Source organism: Marmota flaviventris, chromosome 6 (genome assembly GCF_047511675.1).
Source record: "Marmota flaviventris isolate mMarFla1 chromosome 6, mMarFla1.hap1, whole genome shotgun sequence".
Taxonomy (NCBI): Eukaryota; Metazoa; Chordata; class Mammalia; order Rodentia; family Sciuridae; genus Marmota; species Marmota flaviventris.
This window is the reverse complement of record NC_092503.1, coordinates 6,911,565-6,932,952: the sequence shown is the minus strand read 5'-3', so window position 1 is coordinate 6,932,952 and position 21,388 is coordinate 6,911,565. Positions and strand designations below refer to the sequence as shown.

Here is a 21,388-nt window from a genome sequence, read left to right as displayed (position 1 = left end):
GGACAAGGCCACAGGAAACCAGCAACATGAGGCCCGAAGCCATGAAGTGGCTCTGGTGACAAAGGGCCCAGCCTTGCCCTCCTCTCTCCACAGGATGGACCCCAGCCTTTCCTGGGTGTACCTGGCATGTGACACCCAAGGAAGGTCTGCCCAGCCAACGGAGCTGCCCCCGAGACCCAAAGCTGTGTGGTGGCCCATCCAACCAGAGGGCAGTGAGGCCTCCTTCAGAGCCCAGGGACCAGGGATTCGGGAGCCGGGAAGCCACATGAGTTATCAGGGAAGAGTGTTTTAAACTGCAAAGAGGACTAGAGGTCAGAAACCTGTTGTTGGTTTCCTTGTTTCTTCTACCTAACAATAATTCAAGGCTCGGAACTCGCAGGTCAGCTGCCAGACACAGGTGGTTCATCATCTGCAGTGCCAACAGATCGGCAGGAAATACCCCAGACCAACAGGGCTCACTTGGGTCTGTAGCCAGGGGCCCCTGCAGGATCCAGCACATTCCACACAGTCACACGGTAGTGCCACTGCTGAGCAGCAGAGGGCAGTGTTTGCTGGGATGCACTAAGGAGAGGTGCCCAGCAGGTTCTGAATCCCTCAGAGACCCTAATTTAGCCGTCACTCCTGCTGCCAGCCACATGCCGGCTCCAAGGCATCACCAGGGAACGGCACTGCAGATCACAAGCTGTGGACGCCCTGTGCTGGCAGGAGTGGCAGTGCTGCAGAGGCCGCCTCCTTACCTACATCCCTCAAGCACCTCACGGTGATGGCGAAGCCCTTGGTGCGTGGCAGCAGGTGGTGTTTGAGGCTGGGCAACCCCTTGGCTTGGGCCACCTGCATGCTGATCTGGTGTTTCTTCTCTGTGAACCGTGTGCCCTCGCAGTGGATCAGGAACTGGAAGGTAGAGGAGGGACTGTCACACAGGACCCTATGGGTCCACAGTGTTCCATGGTCACACACAATCCTAGATCACACGAGGTTGTCAAGTCACACGTCCTGAGATCATACACAACCCTGCAGTCACACCGCCTTGTGGTCACACACCACCCCAGGTCGCATGCAATTCTGTGTTCACCCATGGATCCGAAGTGACACAGAGTTGTGGCCACAAAAGGACCTGCAGGGATTGGCAAGACGTGCTGCTCCCACGTACAAGATACTTCTCGGGGTAATCCCGGAGGTGCAACAGGCTCCTGGCGACTGTCTCACGATCTTGCTCCCACTTGCGTGTGCAGAAGATCATTTCCGTGAAGTACCACATCCAGCCAATGATTGGGACGTAAGACAGCTCTTTCTTGGCCAGGACCTTGGAGTTCTGAAACAGGAAGCAGCACAGGGTGTCCATAAAAGAGAAGACGGGGGGGGGGGGGGGGGAATCACCCCTTATGGCTCTTGGAGGTGTTAGTGGGAAAGGAGAAGTGTTCACACGGGAAGCCGCACTGCGTTCCAGAACACCCTGTGGCCAAAGCTGGTGGCCCTGGAGCCCTTCCCACTGTGTCAATGGGAGGTCAAGGCCACTCACTGTTGGGGGGACAGGGAGGGAAGGCTGGGTGCGTGCTGCAGGCAAGGCAAGCCAGAGTCATTACACATGAGGAAGTGGAGCCCAGAGGGGTTCTCGGGCACAGGCCCTTGGTGGAGCTAAGTCCATCAGACCAGCAGGTGCTCGGGCACTCTGCCAGCTGCTTGCTCTCATCTCTGGAGCAGTGCCTGAGTGCCCGCCACAGACCTTCCTGAGGCGGTGCAGGGTGCGGCAGCCTGGCCCACCAATAGGTTGGCATCCCAGCCACCGAGCCCCAAGGGCTGCCGGGGGTGGCCCCAACCAGCTGTGCCCAGAACCCACAGGCCCTCTCCAGGCTGGGGAGCACCAGGGTTTCCAAGGGTACCAGGGCGGGGACACAGAACAACTGGCCAGGATGCTCCTCCCTCAAGCTGGGGAGGTCTCATATCCCAGGGGAGTCAGGCTGAGCTGCTCCTGACGGCTGCCTGGTTGAGCCCTAAACCTGAGCCACCCAGGGCCAACGCGAAGACGCCCCCACACGGTCCTTCCTTCCCCCGCTCCCACTTTCTACCTTGTTTAAAAAGCAAACTTCGCCCTCCCTGTGGGGAAGAGGAGCACGAACACATTTTGATGTGCTTTTTGTTTTGGACATGGAAATCCCCTCAAAGAGAACCTAGCCATGCAACCTGAAGCTGGCTGGCCACAGCCGACTCGGAGGTGAGTGCTGGCAGTGTGGACACTCTCCAGCGGGAGCGATGGCTGCCCTTTGCCCACCCAAGGCCACACACTTTGTATGAGTTCTATGTGATTCTAAACCCACGGGAATGTCCCGCACTTTACAAACCAAGGCTCAGAGACATGAAGTGACTTGCTTGGCACCACACATCACGTGGCGAATGGCTGGGGAGGCCGAGTGTGTTGGCCAGTCTCCTTCTGAGGCTGAAGTCAGTGGGGCACAGGAGCAGACACGTGGGCCACCTTCCCAGTAGCCGTGCCCTCCTCCTTTTGCACCCAGACTCCCTTCTGTTCTAAGGACCCTTGGCACAGGGTCTGAGTGACAGGAGCCCCGCTCCATCTGTGTGGCTTTGGTCAAGAAACAACCTTTCTGAGCTTCGGGTTTCTCAGCTCTGCCATAAGGAAATGGATACTAATCAGTTTCACAGGGTTCCCACAAAGGTCGAGTAGCCCGTTACTTATAATTGTAGTGCACCAATAAAAATGTGGGGGAAAGGGCTGGACAGCATATGGAAATTTCCACAAGTAGTGAAGGGTGTGGCCCTTATCATTGTCCCAGGCCTAGCACAGAGCCAGGGTCTCTTCATTCAGCCCATTTTCTAAACCCAATGTTAGCATCACAATGATAAATAAGTCATATTTATCCCAGCATTAACCAATGGGCTCTGTGCTAACAGACTTATGTGACTTAACTAATTTATTACTAACAGACTAGAAGTTATGGTCCCCAGAAACAAATTATAAACATCAGGACCCTCTCAGGCCCATCAAGGTTTCTGTGTGTGGGTGGCAACAGCCTTAAGGAATTTCCAAGAAAACATACACTGACTCCAGATTGAGCTTGAAGGTAGACCCGACAGGCTCTTCTGATGAGTTAGTTATGTACAGACCCATCCAGATGCAGCATGTCTTGAAAATCTGAATTTCTTAGGTAGTACAGGGTAATCCACAACCTATGGGGCTGCTGAAGTGTCCTGCCCTGCCATTTTCTACTGGTATAGGGTCACCTCGTCATCATACATTCTACAGCTAAAAGTCTACAAAACTCGTGTGTGTGTATGAGAGGGTATGTGGGGTGGTGAGGGGTGCAGCTCTCCTTCTCATCCCATGAGGCAGCCAAAGTCAGGACCACTACCACCCAGGGACACAGCCATCCCATGAGCCCAGAAGGCAGTACCTTGGCCAAGGGGGCCACCAGTACAGAGACCCGTGGTAGTGGAAAGATCCACTCTGCCTCTCATGGATCCAGTGCCTTCCAGGCCTGAGATTGGGTGGCTGCCACCTCACTTGTGCCGTGAAGAATGATCCTCATGTGTCCCTTCTCGTTACCCTTACTTCAGCATTACTCTGTGAGTGCTAGTCAAGGTCTCCCCCAACACGGCAGCCTGCCGCGGGCTAGCTTGAAAACCCTCAGTGCCTGTGCTGGATGTTAAGGTTCTCGAAAAACCGTCAGCACCTTGCCCAGCCACATTCCTGTGATGCCCCACAACCTCTGACCCTCCGTGGGGACCTGCAGAGAGCCTGGTCAGGGGTGAAGACCACTCAGAGAGATGAAGGCATCGTTAGATAAATCTTTCAAACACAGGACCGTTCCCACAGGTTTATCAGTTTGGCTACCAGTCAGTCATTTGTTTAACCCGTGGTCATTTATTTCTACTACATATATAAACTGAGGCCTCGTAAGTAGAAATTCAAAAACCAGTGAGACGTTTGTAAAAAAAAAAATAAATAAGCTAGTTGGAATGTTCACACTTCAACACTTTGATGTTTTTCTTGACCATGAACTGGAGAAAGCAGCCAACTGAAGTTTGGTGGAGTCCAGGCGAGAGCCTAGTGGGCAAGGAAGAGCAAAGCGGGGCAGTTTCTGTTCTGTCTCTGCCACTGACTCTGCAAGGAAGTTGTTGAGCGGAGCCTCTCTTCAGCAAGGCTCATGCCTGCAGAGGACTGGCTGTGGCCAGGCCAGTCGTGAACTCTCAGTCCCTACCAGAGTCATGCACAGGAAAGAGAGCGGAGCTCAAGATGATGCACCAGGAGAGAGAGAGAGAGAGAGAGACAGAGACAGAGACAGAGAGTGTGTGTGTGTGTGTGAGAGAGAGAGAGTGAGAATGTGGGTGTGAGTGTACAAACTCGAGTGCCACAAATGGGGCCCAGTATTGCTTATGCTCATTCCTTCCTTTGCTTTCTACATTCTTGATGCCTGGAGGAAAATGCCGGGGACTGTACTCTACCAGAGAATTCTCCAGAGAGTCGCTAAACAAAATGAACTCTGTTTCACAATTAGTCACAGCCCTGGGGGAAATGCGCAAACCACACCTGAAACAAAAAACCCACTCTCTAAGAATTCATTTCTCGTAGACTAGAAATAAGTACGTGTGGTCCCCCAAAGCCCAGCCCACTGCCCGCAGCTCTCGGGCTTCGGACAACATCTTCACCTGCAGCCCCCAGTCGACATCCCTCCCCTTGCCAAGCCCAGGTGGTATGTTCACAGCTGGGCAGGTGTGCCTGGGGACAGGAGCAGCCTTTGGGGGCCAGTCAGGGAGCACAGTCCAGCAGGACATTTATCACCACTGACTCTGCTCCAAGGGGTCATGGTGATCAGGACAGAATGGAAGAGAGAGGAGGTCCCTGCACACGGCTCTGGACTGTCCTTCCTGGATACAGGTCCTCATGCCCCTCTCAGTTCCTATTCCAAACAGCTGGCACAGGGCCTTCCTGGGGTGGCTCTAGGCCTGAGCAGCTGGGAAGACAAGAAGGCATAAGAGGGCAGGTGGCACAACAGGACTCCCAGGGGCAGGTCGTGGGGGCAGTTTGCCCTGTGTGCAGTCCCATCTAAGCAGCAGGCATTTGCCCCACAGTCGCAGGCGTGTGGGTGGCAGGTGACAGGGCCCTGAGCCAGCACGGGGGGCAGGGCAGACAGAACTGTGAGCAGCATCCCAGAGCAGACCATGTGGCTGGCACAGTACATTGTGCCCCAGGGGACCAGGCCACCCGGCCAGCGCTGCCGCCAGCCTCCTTTACAACTGGACGCTCGTTAAGACATTGCCAGAGAATTCCAGTCAATGAAAGAGGGGCCTTGCCATGTCTTCCGAGGGCAGCCAGAGTCGGCTGGTGTGCCCGGGACCACTCGTCAGCTCACGAGCGGGGGCTCTCCTGAGCTGCCACTCCTCTCCTGGCTGGTGACTCACCTGGTCACCTTATTGTCACTATCCTCTCAGGTTCCTTGTCCGTGCCACACCTGGCCCAGGAGGTGAACCGTGAGGGCAGAAGCAGCAGCCTGCCCACTCCCTCGGTCCCCACGGGGCCTGCCTGGTGCTGCAGACAGGGTGGACGAATCCCAGCCCAGATGTTCCATAAGAACGGGGTTTCATCCGCACAGGGATCTCGCACAGAACATCTGGGTAAATCCCAGGTAGCAAAAAGCTCTGTCCTCAACTTTATCTGGCTTTTCAAAAATAGGAAAATGGCACAAAGGGACCAGTGGCGTCCCTCCCTGGGCACCTTTGCTGTCTCCCATGAGCTGGTAGACACTAGGCGTTAGACTAGTGCTAACATAGTGACATTCCTCCCTACCCACTGTCCCAGATAGCACTGCCCGCACGCCAGCCTCCCCTTCCATCCCTCCTGTGTCCTGTCTTTGCCACAGTGGGCCCAGCTCCTCCCCGGGACTCCGACAGCACCAAGGTTAACACCCACAACCTCCCGGGGCACTCCTGGGGTGCTCCAGGGCACTGCCCTGTAGGGAACAGGTTGAGTACCAGCCTGGCCACCTGCATCCTGCCACCCCAGGTGAGCATGTCCTGTTGCCCTCAGATCACGTGGCCTCACAGGAAAACCATGCACACTGTCCCTTCACCTCCCTTCATACAGCACTGGTCCTTGGAGACACCTTATCTTTCAACCCACAGCACCCAGCACAGTGTCTTCAAGGGCTCACACCCACAGTACACAACTCCTTGGACACATACTGTGAAAATATGTGGCTTGTTGCCATCATTAAGGATCTTATTTAAGGGGGCTAGGGTTGTGGCTCAGACAGGGTGGAGTGCTCACCTGGCATGCATAGGGCACTGGGTTCGATCCTCAGCATCACATAAAAAAATAAAATAAAGATATTGTGTCCGCCTAAAACTAAAAAATAAATTAAAAAAAAAAGAAAATTAGTGGCTCAGTGGTAGAGTGCTCACCTGGCATGCATAGGGCACTGGGTTTGATCCTCAGCACCACATAAAAAAATAAAATAAAGATATTGTGTCCACCTAAAACTAAAAAATAAATTAAAAAAAAAAAGAAAATTAATTTTTAAAAAAAGAATCTTATTTAAAAGGCAGGACCCAGCTTTCTGAGGGACTTGGATGTCCCTTCTACTCAGGAATAGTAATTCTGCACTCCTCTATCTTTTTTAGACAAAGAAATACAACAAAGTTTCAATCTGTTTTTAGACTGAACTGCCTCGTTCACCCTGGGTCATAGTTACTAAGCAGAAAATGGAGGTCTGAGATGTTGGGCTGGCCCCGGTGACTTCCCGGCCTCACGCCCCTGAGTGCTGGCTGGGTACACTCGTCCTCTTCTAACAAACGGCAGACATAGAAGTGATGGGTGTCCCTTCTAAGTTCCAGCTACAAAAGTGCCCTGGCTTCTGTCCTGAGTGCTCGCTCTGGGGGGACTGGTGGCCATGTGCATGCCAAGGCCCACGTGGCAGGGTCAGCGTGACCTGCAATGAGATTGGAGGTGGGCCACAGACACTGGAGGCCCTGGGTGAGACCACCTCCCCGCCACAGCTTGACTGTGGCCTTCTGAGTGACCTTGCTGAGCTGTGCCTGGACTCCTGATCACATGAGCAAAGGTCATTGTCCCGGTGCCTGGGGACGTAAGCTGCTCAGTTTGAGGCTCCTCCTGCTGCCGTGGATAACTCAGGGATATGGCTTCTTTGTCCTTAAAGATGTCCCAGGTGGCCCTGGAGTGAACCTCCAAGCCACACGTCCCCAGCAGGTGAATACTGAAGACAGCACAGCTACATCTGTGCAGTGCAGGGCTGGCACTGCCCAGAGGCGGACAGTCTGGACCATGACGTGTGCATGTTTTACCAAAGGGAAAGGCAAGCTAACGGGGCTGAAGCCTCAAGCCTGTGCCTGACACGCCAGTTTTTCCGGCCTGTGGTGGCAAGCACCCTCAGCTGTCCCCAGGGAAGAAAGAGCCAGTGGGCATCTGAGATCCCATGACAAGGCTTTGGGGACCTGGCCAGAACAGGAGCCGAGTCTCTGGGTCAGGCTGGTGGACTCACCCCTGGCCATACCAGTGGGGCCTTAGGATGCTTTCAAAGGTTGGAGGCTTCTGTTCAGGAGAATTCCATGACTCTCCCCTCAAAACGAACCTGATAACCCCTTGTTCAAGAGTTTTGCAGATTTCACTTTAGTTGGATTCAAACTCGTTTCCTCATGGACCGTTCCACAGGTGAGGAGGAAAAATGCCTGCTCAGGAAAATGCTTCCTTCCTTTCTTAAAAAGCAACCTGCTCAGCTCCAGAGGGGTCTCCTCAGCTCAGACTCCAGAGGGGTCTCCTCAGCTCAGACTGGACTCTCTTCAGCTCAGACTCCAGAGGGGTCTCCTCAGCTCAGAGTCCAGAGGCATCTCCAGAACAATCACCACAGCTCAGCTCCAGAGGGGTCTCTATAGCTCAGGCTCCAGAGAGATCTCCAGAGTTCAGACTCCAGAGGGCTCTCCTCAGCTCAGACTCCAGAAGGATCTCCACAGCTCAGACTCCAGAGGGGTCTCCACAGCTCACGCTCCAGAGGCGTCTCTCAGCTCCGACTCCAGAGCCATCTCCAGAATGATCTCTACAGCTTGGCTCCAGAGAGAATTCCATTACTCAGGAGAATTCTTCTCAGCTCAGATTCCAGAGGCATCTCTGTAGCTCAGGCTCCAGATGGGTCTCTCTGCTGTGACTCCAGAGGCATCTCCAGAATGATCTCCATAGCTCGGCTCCAGAGGGGTCTCCTCAGCTCAGGCTCCAGAGGGGTCTCCTCAGCTCAGAGTCCAGAGGGGTCTCTCAGCTCAGACCCCAGAGGCATTTCCAGAATGATCTCCTTAGCTCAGACTCCAGAGGCATCTCCAGAACGATCTTCACAGCTCAGCTCCAGAGGGGTCTCCTCAGCTCAAGTTATCAACAAGAGAGTGATGAATGCAGGGTTCGTCTTAAAGGTCATTGAAGACAAAAGATTCTGCAGACCATTACAAGGTGCTGTCCTGTCCAAGGTAGTAGGATTCTGGGAAGAGGCCAGGCCTCTCCTCCAGCACTGTGGGTTGTACTGGGCCACAGCTCCTCTGCCAGGCGGCAAAGCTGCTTTTTACTACATTTGGAGGGGGGCTCCTGGCACCTTCCACCAGCTCCCCATAAGGTCCCTGGTCCCCATCCTCTCGGCCTCCGCATCCTCTCTGCCTCCTCCCTCCCCAGGGCCTACAATCCACCAACACTTGGCCCCACTGGGGCTACAGCACATGCTGTTTCTCTGGTGTTTATAGAGAAAATGGGATTCACTTCCTCTCGCTCTCCTCCCGATTCTAAAGAAACTCAGGGGCTCTTTAGTGAGAGTCCATGAAACCTGAGGCCCCATTGAGCATCCAGTGAGGTCAGAGGGTGCCTGGGCCAGGCTTTGAGACCCGCCCCCTCACCTCCAGGTGTGTCTCCCAAAACCCTCTACCTCCTAAAACCAGTCACCTACATCTGGCGACCCTCCACCCCTTTTAGCCACATTAGCTGTGTGGTTTAATAGTGTTCGAGGAAATCCTCTAGATCTGGTATTCGCTTAAGGAATGGAGAGTGAAGATGAGGAGCGCCCTGGGCACAGGCGGGTGGGCGGGTCCTGCACGCAGGAGGGAGAGCCTCCAGATCTTAGAAAAGTACTAACAAGGGTTGAGAGGGAGTCTGCCTCCCTCTCTGGGCCAGCGTCCCTTCCCAGCCCAGGCCTCCTCTGCCCCGGGTCTCCTTCCCCTCTCCTGGGCCCCTCTCTACCTCTGGGTCCCCTTCCCCTTTCCTGGGTCTCTCTCCTGCATCCTTCTCTGCCCCTGGGTCCCCTCCCCTCTCCTGGGTCCCCTCCCCCCCTCCTGGATCCCTCTCTGCCCCTGGATCCCTCTCTGCCCCTGGATCCCTCTCTGCCCCTGGATCCCTCTCTGCCCCGGGTCCCTCTCTGCCCCTGGGTCCTCTCCCCTCCCCTGGATCCCTCCCTGGCCTGGGTCCCTCTCCATGGGCCACCTCCCCACGTGCACCGTGGGGTTCAGCTTGTACTCACTGTGCTGGCCGGGGGCCCTAAGCCATCTGTTTCCTGAGCTCTTAGCTCCCATGGCTCCATGTCCCACCTGGTAAGGGCTTGATGACTCCCAGCCCTCGGACTGAGCCCTGGTGCACCCCAAGCTAGGGTGGTGCTAGGAGCCTGGTCCCCCGCTGCTGGCCTGTTGTTTAACATCTCTGAAGCAGGTCTCAGGCCCTGGAGCCCGGCTTTCCCTCCACACCTCCCGGGGAGGAGCAGGACTCTGGACGTGGCTCACTAGCTGCTGCCCTTGGGCAAGGTCGGGGCTCTGGGAGTTCATTTATGGAGTGGGACTGATGATGTACAAGGTTGGCCACGGCACAGATGAAGGGCGTGGAGCACAGAAGGAGCCCAGGAGGCCTTCTACACTGGCCCAGGCACTCCTGCCATAGACTGCAGGCGTCTTTACGGTTCTGAACAGGAATGCCACCAAAGCCACTGGAAAGCCTGGGGTACCACTGCCTAGACGACCTGTGAGCACTGGTCCCAGGGGGTGTTGGCACATCAGGAAGCAGGTTCTGACGGCCATCCCCAGGTGCCCCCTCCCAAACACAGGAAGGGTCCCATCTCCAACCAGAGGTCTCCACGACAAACCAGGTCAGGGACTATGACATGTTCAGGGTGCTCTTGTCTCAGAGAGAATGCAAATCACAGAAAGGTAACCAAGACCCCAGGCCAGGAGCTCTGAGGCAGAAGAGGGTGGGGCAGTGGCTCCCCTTAGCCATGATCCGCTTTCTACAGTCTCAGTTACCCAGAGTCAACGGTGGAAAATTCCAGAAATAAACAAGTCAGCAATTTCAAATAACTTTTGTTATAGTAGATTACTATAATTATTCAGTTTCATTAGTAGCAGTTGTTGATTTCTTACTGTGAATAATTTATAAATTAAAATCTATCCTAGGTTTGTATTTATAAGAAAAACAGTACACACTGGTGTTCAGAAGAATCTGAACAATGTAGAGCAACCTCAAAATGGCTTGGAACTTATCCCCCAAAGATAAAGGGGGAAACTGTGCTAAAATTGTTGCTTTTGTTTTGAAAACACACACTCTCTCACACACACACACACCAAAGAAGCATGGAGAGTAAATAGGAAAATGAAAGAGAAGCTATCAGCAGGAGGCTCCCTCACCTTCCCAGATAACCCAGCCCCACAAACTCCTCCAGCCCCTGTCCTCCGTGGTCTCCATGGGCTGCCAAGGACAAGGGTGACATGCACAGTCCCCGCTGTCTGCAAGGCATGGTTCCCAGGTACAAAGCCCTGGCAGAGCCCTTCCCGCCCAGGCCCACGGGCGGATGCTGCGCTTCCCACTGCGACTCTCCAGTGCCGCTGCAGATTCAGGGATGTGACATGACCGGCTTAACCGTGACACACCTTCGTGCATTAAAGATGACAAAGGTCAATGGGGGAGACACAGTTCCAAAGGTATGTGAGCTGCATGCAAGAAGAAATCAAACCAAATCGAGAAAAACAGAATTTAATAATATTTTGGAATTGTGCCATTCAAACTTGCTCACGTGGGAGCTCAATGTTCTTAAGCCTGCGATGATGGAAATTCAGAGATGAATTCCCTGAGCCACACAGGCAGGCGGGCAGGGTAATTAAGAATGTGGATGGGAGTCAAACTGGACAAGTTCAAATCCAAATCCAATTACAGCTGTGTGACCCTGAGCAGAATATTTAAGCTCTCTCTAACTTAAAAAGGGAGGTGGCATATGTCACCCACTGGCATATCACCTGCTCTGCTTCTATAAAGATGGAATGAACTATTAAAATGCCTGGCCTACAGCAATGATGAGGATCCCCCCTTATTGCTCATAAGATGTTAATCCTGATCCCAGCAAGAATGAAAAGCAGCTTTTAAAGAACATTTCATCCGGCAAAAACTCTACGGATTCTTCGGCAAACTCTGGAGGAGAGCAAAGAGGCAGGTTATGCTAGTGTCGTTAGAGAAACGCACGAGCAGGCAGCCGCGCCCCGCTTACCCCTAAGATCCCGAAGCGCTCCGCCAGGCTCCAGCCGCAGAGGAAGTCGATTTCAAATTTGTGGTTGAGGACGACGATGGCGTTCTCCGTGCCATACTTGGAGAAGGCCCTCGGGTCCGTGTAGATGGTGCACTCTGTGCCCGACCACCACTCCAGCAACATCACCAGCTCTGGAACAAACCACAGTGACAGGACACTTATTTGCCATCCTGTGATCTCTGGTGGGTCCCTCTGGCCAGGGCTCTGCCCTCCCCACTGGGAAAGGAAGAACTTTTAGGCGTCAAGTCCGGGATCCTCTCAGCCTAGACCCAGTCCTTAGGAGGGTTTAGAAGGAAGCATGAGGGACCTCCAGCTCCAGGGAACAGGGGAAGCTCTGGGACAGCCAGCGACGTCCGCCCTTATGCGCCTTGGGAGAAAATAAAATAAATGACACAGACTGAAGCCACCCCGCATCCACGTCCTTGCGTCAACAGCAGAGGCAGCGTGAGCTGATGCAGGAATTCTAAACCTCCTGGAAAATGACCAAGGGGCACAGTCACAGACTCCACCAAAGGACAACAAGTGACCATGTTTCCTCTGCTATGGGCGATGTCTGTGGGCACCCTGGATAAGAGGGGGCTGTGGGGCACAGAAGCAGCTCCAGCCCCAGAAGGCAGGGGTGGATCCCAGTTGTCATCCTCGAGGCTTTGATAAAGCTGATAATGTGCCTTTAAAGGAGACTGTGAAAATGTAAGACTTCCTCTTTCAGGTGAAAATGACCAGTTTGAGCATACTCTTTAACATGCCTCTAAGTGATGAGTTTCCAACCTGGTAGCCTAAGGAAAGCCCCTGGGGTGCATGCTGTCCAGAAACACTTCAATGTGCATGGTCGCACAGTCCCCCCAATTTTTTTTTATCACCCATTTGGCAGAGGGCTCCCTCACCACCCCACCCCCCCATGCACACAAAGGTAAGTGGTGGGACCTGGGCCGCCCTTTCTCCTGGAGGCTGGAGATGTTCTTAAGCCTGCGATGATGGAAATTCAGAGATGAATTCCATGAGCCACACAGGCAGGCGGGCAGGGTAATTAAGAATGTGGATGGGAGTCAAACTGGACAAGTTCAAATCCAAATCCAATTACAGCTGTGTGACCCTGAGCAGAATATTTAAGCTCTCTCTAAGGTCTCACAGTCTAGAGGCCAAGGAGGGGCACGGTGGGACTGTGGTCAAGCTAACTTCACAGTGCCACAGTGTCCTAGTCCCAGGAGTGGCAGTCACATGGCGGGCACACAGAGCACTACAGACAGGAAGCTCCCACAAGCCACCATGATCTGTACCCTTAAAAACAAGAGAGAATGCTCACTTCCTTTTGTAGAAGCGGATGGTAGGTGGCTGCCTCTTTCCAGGAGTAGAGAGCATGCCCTGCTCTGTCCAGCTGTCCCACCGGGCAGCGGCCTCAGTGGATCCCCACGGGGCAAGCCAGGGAATAGTCACGTATAGACGGGCAGGGCCGCCCAGCAAGGGTCACACTGTCCCCATGGGGGTGGGGGGTGGGAAGAGGCTCTGGTGCTGCAGGGATTTCTGAGAAACAGGAGGAGCAGGACCCATCCGCTCCCTGACCAGCACATGGGAGTCAGTGGACAGAGCAGAGACGCTGGTGCCACTCACACCTTATGAGTGCCATGGGCTCACAGGACATTCCTCCTGCCTAAGCCAACATGCATGCCCACCAACTGCATGTTCCCCAGGACCCTCCCAGCCCAGCACTTATGATTACAGCACGAGATCATCTCCCCCATCACGACCACAGGCTCCACAAGGCAAGAGCTTTATTGTTGGGTTCTTCCTGACCCGAGTGGAACCCTAGTGCCCACCAAGCACCTGGCACGTTGGTATTTTCTACCAGCACCATGTGGTTGCCTAGCATGTGTGAGCACCATGAGAGGGCTGGAGGACCCAGGTCCCCAGATCAGACTCTGCTGTCCTGGGGATCCCTGCCTAGGGACGACAGCTCAGGAACCACAAAGCAGCGTGGCAAGGGGACAGAGACGCGCCTGTCAGGGATGGCTGCAGGCTGTCGGTTCAGGGAGTTGGCTCCAAACCTGCAGTGCCACTCACCAGGCATGAGGCTTTGGCTTGTGTCTCAGTATCCCCCCGGTCTGTAAAACAGGGGTGGCAAATGCTTTTAGAGACTCCGGGTATGAAACGTGACCCTGTGTGCAGGGTGCCCAGAGCATAGTAGGTGATCAATAAACAGCCAACTTTTCAAGCCGTCCTGTGCATGGTCATTTTATCATCCACAGGTTGTGGGACCACTGAAGGGCGGGGGTGGGATGGAGACAGACGAGACCCAGAGAGAGTACTGCAGAGGCTGTCGGACCAGATGCCCTGCTGTAAAGACAACAAGAAGCCCCCAGAATATTCTGAAACAGACACACACCCAATTTCTATTTTGAAGCATCAATCTGACGGAACGGGGGACAGACTGGAATTGGGAAGACAGAAGCAGGTAAGCCAGTGAGGAGGAGATCACGGTGACCCAGCGAGGGGCCAGTGGCCGGTGGGCTCCAGTGAAAGACCCAGTTCCTCACTCACCTGCATGCACAGGCCACCGACTCTGCAACAGGACCCCAGGTCTCACTGCTGGGAGAGTTTCATTTCCCTCCTTCTTTTACCAAGAGGTTTCCATTGTTTTTTCTCTTCACAAGAAATATAATTATATGGTCCCGTCGTAAAAGACTCCAGACAGCCCCGCTGTATGCAGAGGAATGCGTGAACCTCCTCTTGGAGCTTGGAATGGGCCACTAGGCGAGCCAGAGCCGCAGCTCCCCGTTCCCTTTCTTGTCTGTTTCTGGGTTGGGAGCCCCACAGGGCTGCCCGGGAAGTTCAGGTGGCAGGGGGAAGGGCGCGGCTCTGCTCTGTAGGCACGTGCCGCTCTGATCTGCTCTGCACCGCGCTCCTCCTTCCCCTGGTTCGTCACCAGCTTCTCTGACCCCCTGGCCAGCGCTTGGGCAAGATGCCCATCCCGTCAACAGGGGCAGATCCCCGTGGACGCCAGATCCCCATCAACGCCTCAACACCAGATCCCGGTCAAAACCAGATCCCCAGCAACACCAGATCCTCATCAACACCAGATCCCCATCAACGCCTCAACACCAGATCCCGGTCAACACCAGATCCTGGTCAATGCCAGATCTCCGTCAACACGAGATCCCCACCGATGCCAGATCTCCATCAACTCCAGATCCCCGTCAACGCCAGATCCCCGTCAACGCCAGATCCCCGTCAACACGAGATCCCCACTGATGCCAGATCTCCATCAACTCCAGATCCCCGTCAATGCCAGATCTCCATCAACTCCAGATCCCCGTCAACGCCAGACCCCCATCAATACCAGATCCCCGTCAACATGAGATCCCCACCGATGCCAGATCTCCATCAGCTCCAGATCCTTGACAATGCCAGATGCAATAAGAACCAATTCAAGATCCAGCCCTCTCATGGGGCTCCCACCTGTAACTTTCCTCATTTTGTGTCCCTTGCCCCTCCTGCCTGCCCTGTGAATGCCCGGCTCCAGCCTCAGGTGCAGGATGAAGCCCTATGGAGACCCCCTGACCACCCCAGAGTTGATCAGGCAGTTCCTGTGACCAGCCCCTGAAGGCACCTGGCTGTGTTGGCTGTCCCAGTGGCTGAACTGACTGAGAACCTTCAGTGACCAGCCCATCCCACCCCTTCTCCAGGACTAACCATCATGAACAGGAGGGACAGTTGGGAAGGAAGGCTTCCAGCCTTTCCCTGGGCATCAACACACCTACACACACACACACACACACACACACACACACACACACACATACACCTCCTCCACAAATGAACCCAGGGGTGCTTAACTACTGAACTACATCCCCAGCCCTTTTATTTTTTATTTTCAGACAGGGTCTTGCTAAGTTGCTCAGGGCCTCACTAAGTTACTGAGACTGGTCTCAAACTTGTGATCCTCCTGCCTCAGCCTCCTGAGTCACTGGGATTACAGGCACGTGCCGCTGTGTCCAGCTATTAGCCCCACTTTAAAGATGAAGCAATGGAGATATACGGAGCTCTCTCATTCTTTGTTCAATATATAAAATATCCATTTCAAGGTTAAAAAATAGCTAAAATGGCAACTTCCCAAGTTCATGGTATGGGTGTAACATGACTCTCCAGCCATTCATCTATTGATTAGCATTCCCCCCTCTTTTGTACTATTACAAATAATATCATAATCAGCATCATTGAAAATACATGGTTTAAAAAATACTTGTACATGTATTCCTCCAACTTAGATATACAAAAAAAAAAAAAAAGGAATCAAGTGTTGAAGAGTACACATATTTAAAATTTTACAGATACTTCCAAATTGCCCTGCAAAAAGACCTTTCAGATCTATGATGAGTCAACAGTGAGAGAGTCCCCTTCCTATTACCTGGACACGCAATGCAAGCTCCTTCAAGGCGAAGCCCCATCGGGTAACACCCACTGCCACAGAGTATGAACAGTCCTGTCAGTCACACTGTGTCACCTTTGACGCCTGGCCCACCTCTGGCTCACCGCTGCCTTCCCATGTCCTGGCTCAGCCCCCAGCACATGGTGGATGCTTGGGAAGCTTCTGCCTTTAGCTGAATGACTTCCTAGTTGGTGTTTTAGTTAGGTGTTCCTGGGTAAATAACTGTGTGGACTCGGGTTTCATTTACGCTCCTGCGCCATTGCCAGAACTACTGCGTGCCCTCAGCCCGGGACGCCCGGGCTCTGTGGGTGCTGGGGGCTCCATCAACATGAAGGCATTCCAGCCTGTCCTGCCCACCGTTATCAATGGGGGCAACAGATTCCATACGTCCACTCGCCCTCCATGGTCTTGCAAAGGACACAGTCTTGGGCACTGTTATGGTTTGGATGTGAGGTGTCCCCCAAAAGCTCACTGTGAGACCATGCAAGGAGGCTCAGGAGAAGTGATTGGGTTGTGGGAGTCTTGACCCAACCAGTGAAGTTAGTCCTCTGATAGGGACTGACTGAGTTAATTTGATTAACTTGTTCGGGCATCCCCTGAAATGGTGGGGTGTGGCTGGAGATGGGAAATTGGGGGCATGGCTTTGCAACATAATTTATATCTGGCAAGTGGAGTCTCTCTCTCTCTCTCTCTCTGCTTCCTGATCATCAGGTGAGCTGCTTCCCTCTGCCACACTCTTCTGCCATGATGTTCTGCCTCACCTGGAGCCCCAGGGAATGCAGCCGGCCTTCTATGAACTGAGACCTCTGAAACTGTGCACCCTCAAAACAAACTCTTCCTCGTCTACAATTGCTCTGGTTGGGTCTTTAAGTCGCAGTGAGAAACTGATGTGACTCCATTTCAGCCTGTCTTGCCCACCCTTATCAAGGGTGGCAACAGATTCCAGCCTCTACCTCAGAGCAAAGCCTGTCCAAGGAAGGGGCGTGACCCTTGTCCTTGGAAAAACCCACAGAGCACTCCTAGGCACATACCCACCCTGCTGAGTTGTTTGTCTACAAATAACAGGAGAGATCTGCTGCACCAGGTGTCCCTGACTCAGTCGGGCTAGGTGTGGACCCATAGCAACCCCCTAGCAACCACCAATCAGCATGAGACAGGGAAACACCTGGGATGCCAGATGACCCTCCCAGTAGTTTATGGTGGTTGATAACGTGTTGGGAAACCATGTCGTTCAGCACGTACTCCCCTCATGGCCTAAACCAATCAGTTCAAAGGAATCCCCCTCTTGAACTAACCAATCACCCCTACCCATTGAATGTGCTAATCAATGTTAAGAGTTGTTGTTTGACTTTCCCGTGGTGTGGAATGATTTGCTGTGTGATGGTGTGACGCATAGAGTATCCCCCCAAACCTATAAAATCTCACTGAACAAAGGACCAGGACTCACTCCCTGGGACCGCTGCGTCGGGAACGGTTGTGAGTCCAGGCTCGAGCTTGCCATAAAGACTCTTGTGTGACTGCATCGGATTGGGCTCCTGGAGGTCTTTTGGGGTCCCACGAATCTGGCATGACAGCAGCAGTGAGGAAGCTGACCAAAGGGTACCTCCAACAAGACGCAGAAAGACACCCAGGGCACCTGTGGGATGACCCTGACCTGCGGCTGTGGAAAACACCTGTGGTGTAACCTAAAGGAGGAAAGACTTACTGGGGCCATGGTTTCAGAGGGGTCAGTCCATGGCCGGTTGGGTCCTCTGCCTTGGCCCATCGTGGTGGAAGCATTTGGAGGAACAAGGCTGCTCACCTCAGCCACTGGGAAGTGAGAGAGAAAAGGGCCAGGCTCCCGACATCCCCTTCCCGGGCACACGCCCAGTGCCCTAACCTTTCACCTCTCCAGGTTCCACCGCCTCCTGGAAGAGCCACAGGCGGACACCAAGCCTTCAGTCAGTGGGCCGTGAGGGACACTGAAGACCCTGTCTTCAGCACCGGGGAAGGGGGGCCTGTGACAGGAAGGTCGCTGGCCAAGAGCTAGGGTTGCACAGAACCAGCGCCACGGCGGGCCAGGGGCCTGCGGTCAGTGGGACAGGAGGGTCCAAGAGAACCAAGGCGCGGCCGTGCCCCGAAGCACTCACCTTCCCAGTTGGTCAGGGTGCCCTGCTCACTAGCGCTCATTAACAAGAACTGGAGCCTCTCATTGAGTAGAGGATTGAAAACTTGTAATGCTGATCCTTCAACCCAGACGCCCAAAGGAACTGAAGCCGAAGGGGAAAGAGACAGGGGCTCTGCTCCCCAGGACCCAGGCTGCAAATGACACTCAGGAGAAATGCCAGGAGGGAGGAGGCAGGTCGGCCGAGGCTCCAGGGCTTGGAGACTGGGGTGAGTGACGTCTGTGCCCTGCCCTGGCATCTGCTGGGCACACGGCACCCGGCCCAGGCTGTGGTAGAGAGACTGTGTGGGGGCACCCAGAGGCACATACAGACTCAGCAAGTCACAGGAACCCAGGCCCACCAACACCAAGGTCCTCACCAGGAAGGCCACTGGGGACGGCCAGGTGCCACCAGGTAAAGAGCGCCCACACAGCCCTGCTGACCCCCACCTGCACACTGGGCTATTCAGTGAGTCCAGGGCAAGCGATGGCCCCTGCAGCTGAGTCACCTGGGGGCCCTGCTGGTCCTCGCATCCCAGACACAGAGAGGGCTAAGAGGAGAATAAAGGACACCCGGCCACGGAGCAGCAGCTGTTGTCACCGGTGCCGCCCCCACAGTGACACAACTGGAGCACTTCAGTGACCCTCTACTCACTCTGTGACCCTGACTTTGTGAAGGAGGCTGACAGCCACTGGTGCCGTCCACTGGCCGCTGTGCCATCCCCTGGGCCCTTCCCTGGCTCTGACACATGGGCAGCCCGGGTCCTCCGCACCTGCAGACACCGCAGCCATCTGGCAGCTCCCAGGAGACAGCCCTCCCCAGCCGAGGGTCCTCCAGATCCTTCCACCTGAAAGCACCCTATCCTGAGGCCCCGCCTGGGGCTAGGGGTTAAGGCTCTCTGTGGCACCTGCAGTGGCTGAAGGCCCAGTGACCAGAGCTGCGGCTTGGCGTGTGGGGATGACCCTGGCCTGCTATGCCCTGGGTTATGGTGCCGTTCTGCTGGAAAGAAGTAGGTGAGAAAGAGAAGCAGAAGGACCGAAGGAGAAGTGGAGAGGAGGGGGTAACGGATTTCCTAGTGTCGAGGAGGAGGAGGAGGAGAAGGTCAGCAACTGACATTGGGTGAGCTCGTGACAGCTGTGTGAGACACCACTGTCCCCTGTGGCAGATGTGGACACTGGAATACAGACAGATGAGGTAGGGCCCACACCCCACAGCCAGGGCACGGGTGTGCTGCAGCGGAGCCCACCCAGGGCCACTAGCCCCACAGGGACGCCAAGAGGCCTAGATGCTAAAGCCATAATTACACAGGTGGGGAGCAGAGAATGAGGGGTGGGAAAGAGGAAGATGGGGGGCAACCTGCCTTGCCCTCTGGCAGGCCTGTGGGCAGCTCCTCGTCTGCAATATACACATAAAACACCAACTCAAAGGTTTGTTCTGAAACCGGGCACAGTGGCACACACCTGTAATCCCAGCAGCTCCAGAGGCTGAGGCAGGAGAATCCCAAGTTTGAGCCAGTCTCAGCAATTTAGCAAGGCCCTAAGCAACTTAGCAAGATCCTGTCTCAAAATAAATTATAAAGGGCTGGAGCTGTGGCTTGCCTGGCACTGGACTTGATCCTCAGCACAACATAAAAATAGGTAAAATAAAGGTATTATGTCCATCTACAACTAAAAGTGTTTTAAAAGGGGGGCGCTGGAGTTGTGGCTCAGTGGTTAAGTTATGGCAATTGCAGGTAAATGGATGAAACTAGAGAATATCATGCTAAGTGAAATAAGCCAATCCCCCAAAAAATCAAAGCCCAAATGTCTTCTCTGTTAAGTGGATGCTGACCCACAATTGGGGTGGGGGGAGGTCAAGGGAAGAATGCAGAAACTTTGGATTGGGCAGAGGGAATGTGGGGAGGAGGCACAGGGCGGGGGAGATGGTGGAAGGAGTTGGACATTATTACTGTGTACATATATGGTTACACGAATGGTGTGACTCCGCATCTTGTACAACCAGAGAAATGGAAAGTTGTGCTTCATTTGTGTACAGTGAGTTGAAGTGCATTCTGCGGTCATGTATAACTAATGAGAACAAATTAACAAAAGAAAATATTGTTCATTTCTACAGTTGTGATGACAACATTGTGTTCGTGTTTTTAAAATGTGTCTCATAACCCAGGGTGATGTTTCATGATGAACATGGTGGGAGTTTATAAATTTTCATCACCCAATTAATGATTCAGTAACTGCCAGTAGAAGGAAATATTCAGAGTTAAACGAGGGGCTGTGACTGTGGGGAATTCTGATGCAACTCTCTGTGCTCTTAGATTTTTTTTTTTATAATAAAAATAATTAAAGGAATCGAATTGCCTCTTCCACAGAAGAGGAGACCCAGCAGGCATGAGCCCAGGACACCCCAGCCTTGATCCAACATCCACCCCTCCCCTAGAGCAGCAAGGACAGATGGACGAAGAATTCCCATGAACAAGGAAGGCCAAAGCTGTCCATGGATTTTCTTTTCTCGTTTTTTTAATTTCTAAAGATGAAGATTAAAATGCAATTTGAAAATGCCCCACATTCCAATGCTGCTGTATTTGGAGAGATTAAAGCTCTGAAGCGCCCCCAGCCTCACCTCTCGACAGAGTGACTTTGGAGAGCTCAACCTCCCCAGGACTCCTGTCCTCTGACGGATGACATCTGTCACCTCTCAGGCTGTAGGGCAGCCTGGGTCAGCACCTGGCCTTCTTCACTCTTTAACCTCGGGGGGCTTAGGGCACCCCTGACCTTAAATCTAATGAGCGAGCACCGCGTTTGCTAAGTCCTCTCTGTCGAGGTCCTGGGTATCCTTAGGGAAGGAAGGACAGCAGACACTCAGCTTCCATTCTACTCAACAAGACCCAGCAGAGTGACATCCGGCTAAACCGGGTTATAGCGAGCTGCAAAGCCCCTGCCAGGAGCGCCCCAGCAACGGCCCCTGGCTACCCGCCCCAGCCTCACACACCTCTCTGCAAATGCTGTGCCCCTCAAGACAGCGACCAGCCACAGCCTGCGAGCCTCCCACCCTGTGCTGCCTGAGCCTTCCCCGCAGCCACGGGCGGTGTGCCCACTGCGCTCTGGCTGGAATGCCTAGTGACCTAAAGTCCCTTCCCCTTCCCATAGGCCCCCAGAGCTCTGCCATCAGACTTCCGCGTTCTTCTCCGGTGTGGCAGGGGACGTGCTAATGTCTTGGAGAAGGGAAAGCTGTCTGCGGCCGGGTTCTGTCCAGGCTCTCCCTCCCCG

The 21,388-nt window shown here is 54.0% G+C and overlaps 1 protein-coding gene across 2 annotated transcripts in view; it reads right to left on the bottom strand.

The window, feature by feature from the left end:
• The window catches only part of Agpat4 (1-acylglycerol-3-phosphate O-acyltransferase 4), a 104,829-nt gene that overhangs the window by 6,988 nt on the left and 76,453 nt on the right, over positions 1-21,388 (bottom strand). For both annotated transcript variants that reach the window (XM_027939542.2, XM_027939543.2), the window contains exons 3-5: positions 11,520-11,689; positions 1,151-1,312; positions 738-891 (exon numbers count right to left, since the gene is read on the bottom strand). In XM_027939542.2, the coding sequence (XP_027795343.1) occupies positions 738-891; positions 1,151-1,312; positions 11,520-11,689 (486 nt within the window). The remainder of the gene's footprint in view (positions 1-737; positions 892-1,150; positions 1,313-11,519; positions 11,690-21,388) is intronic.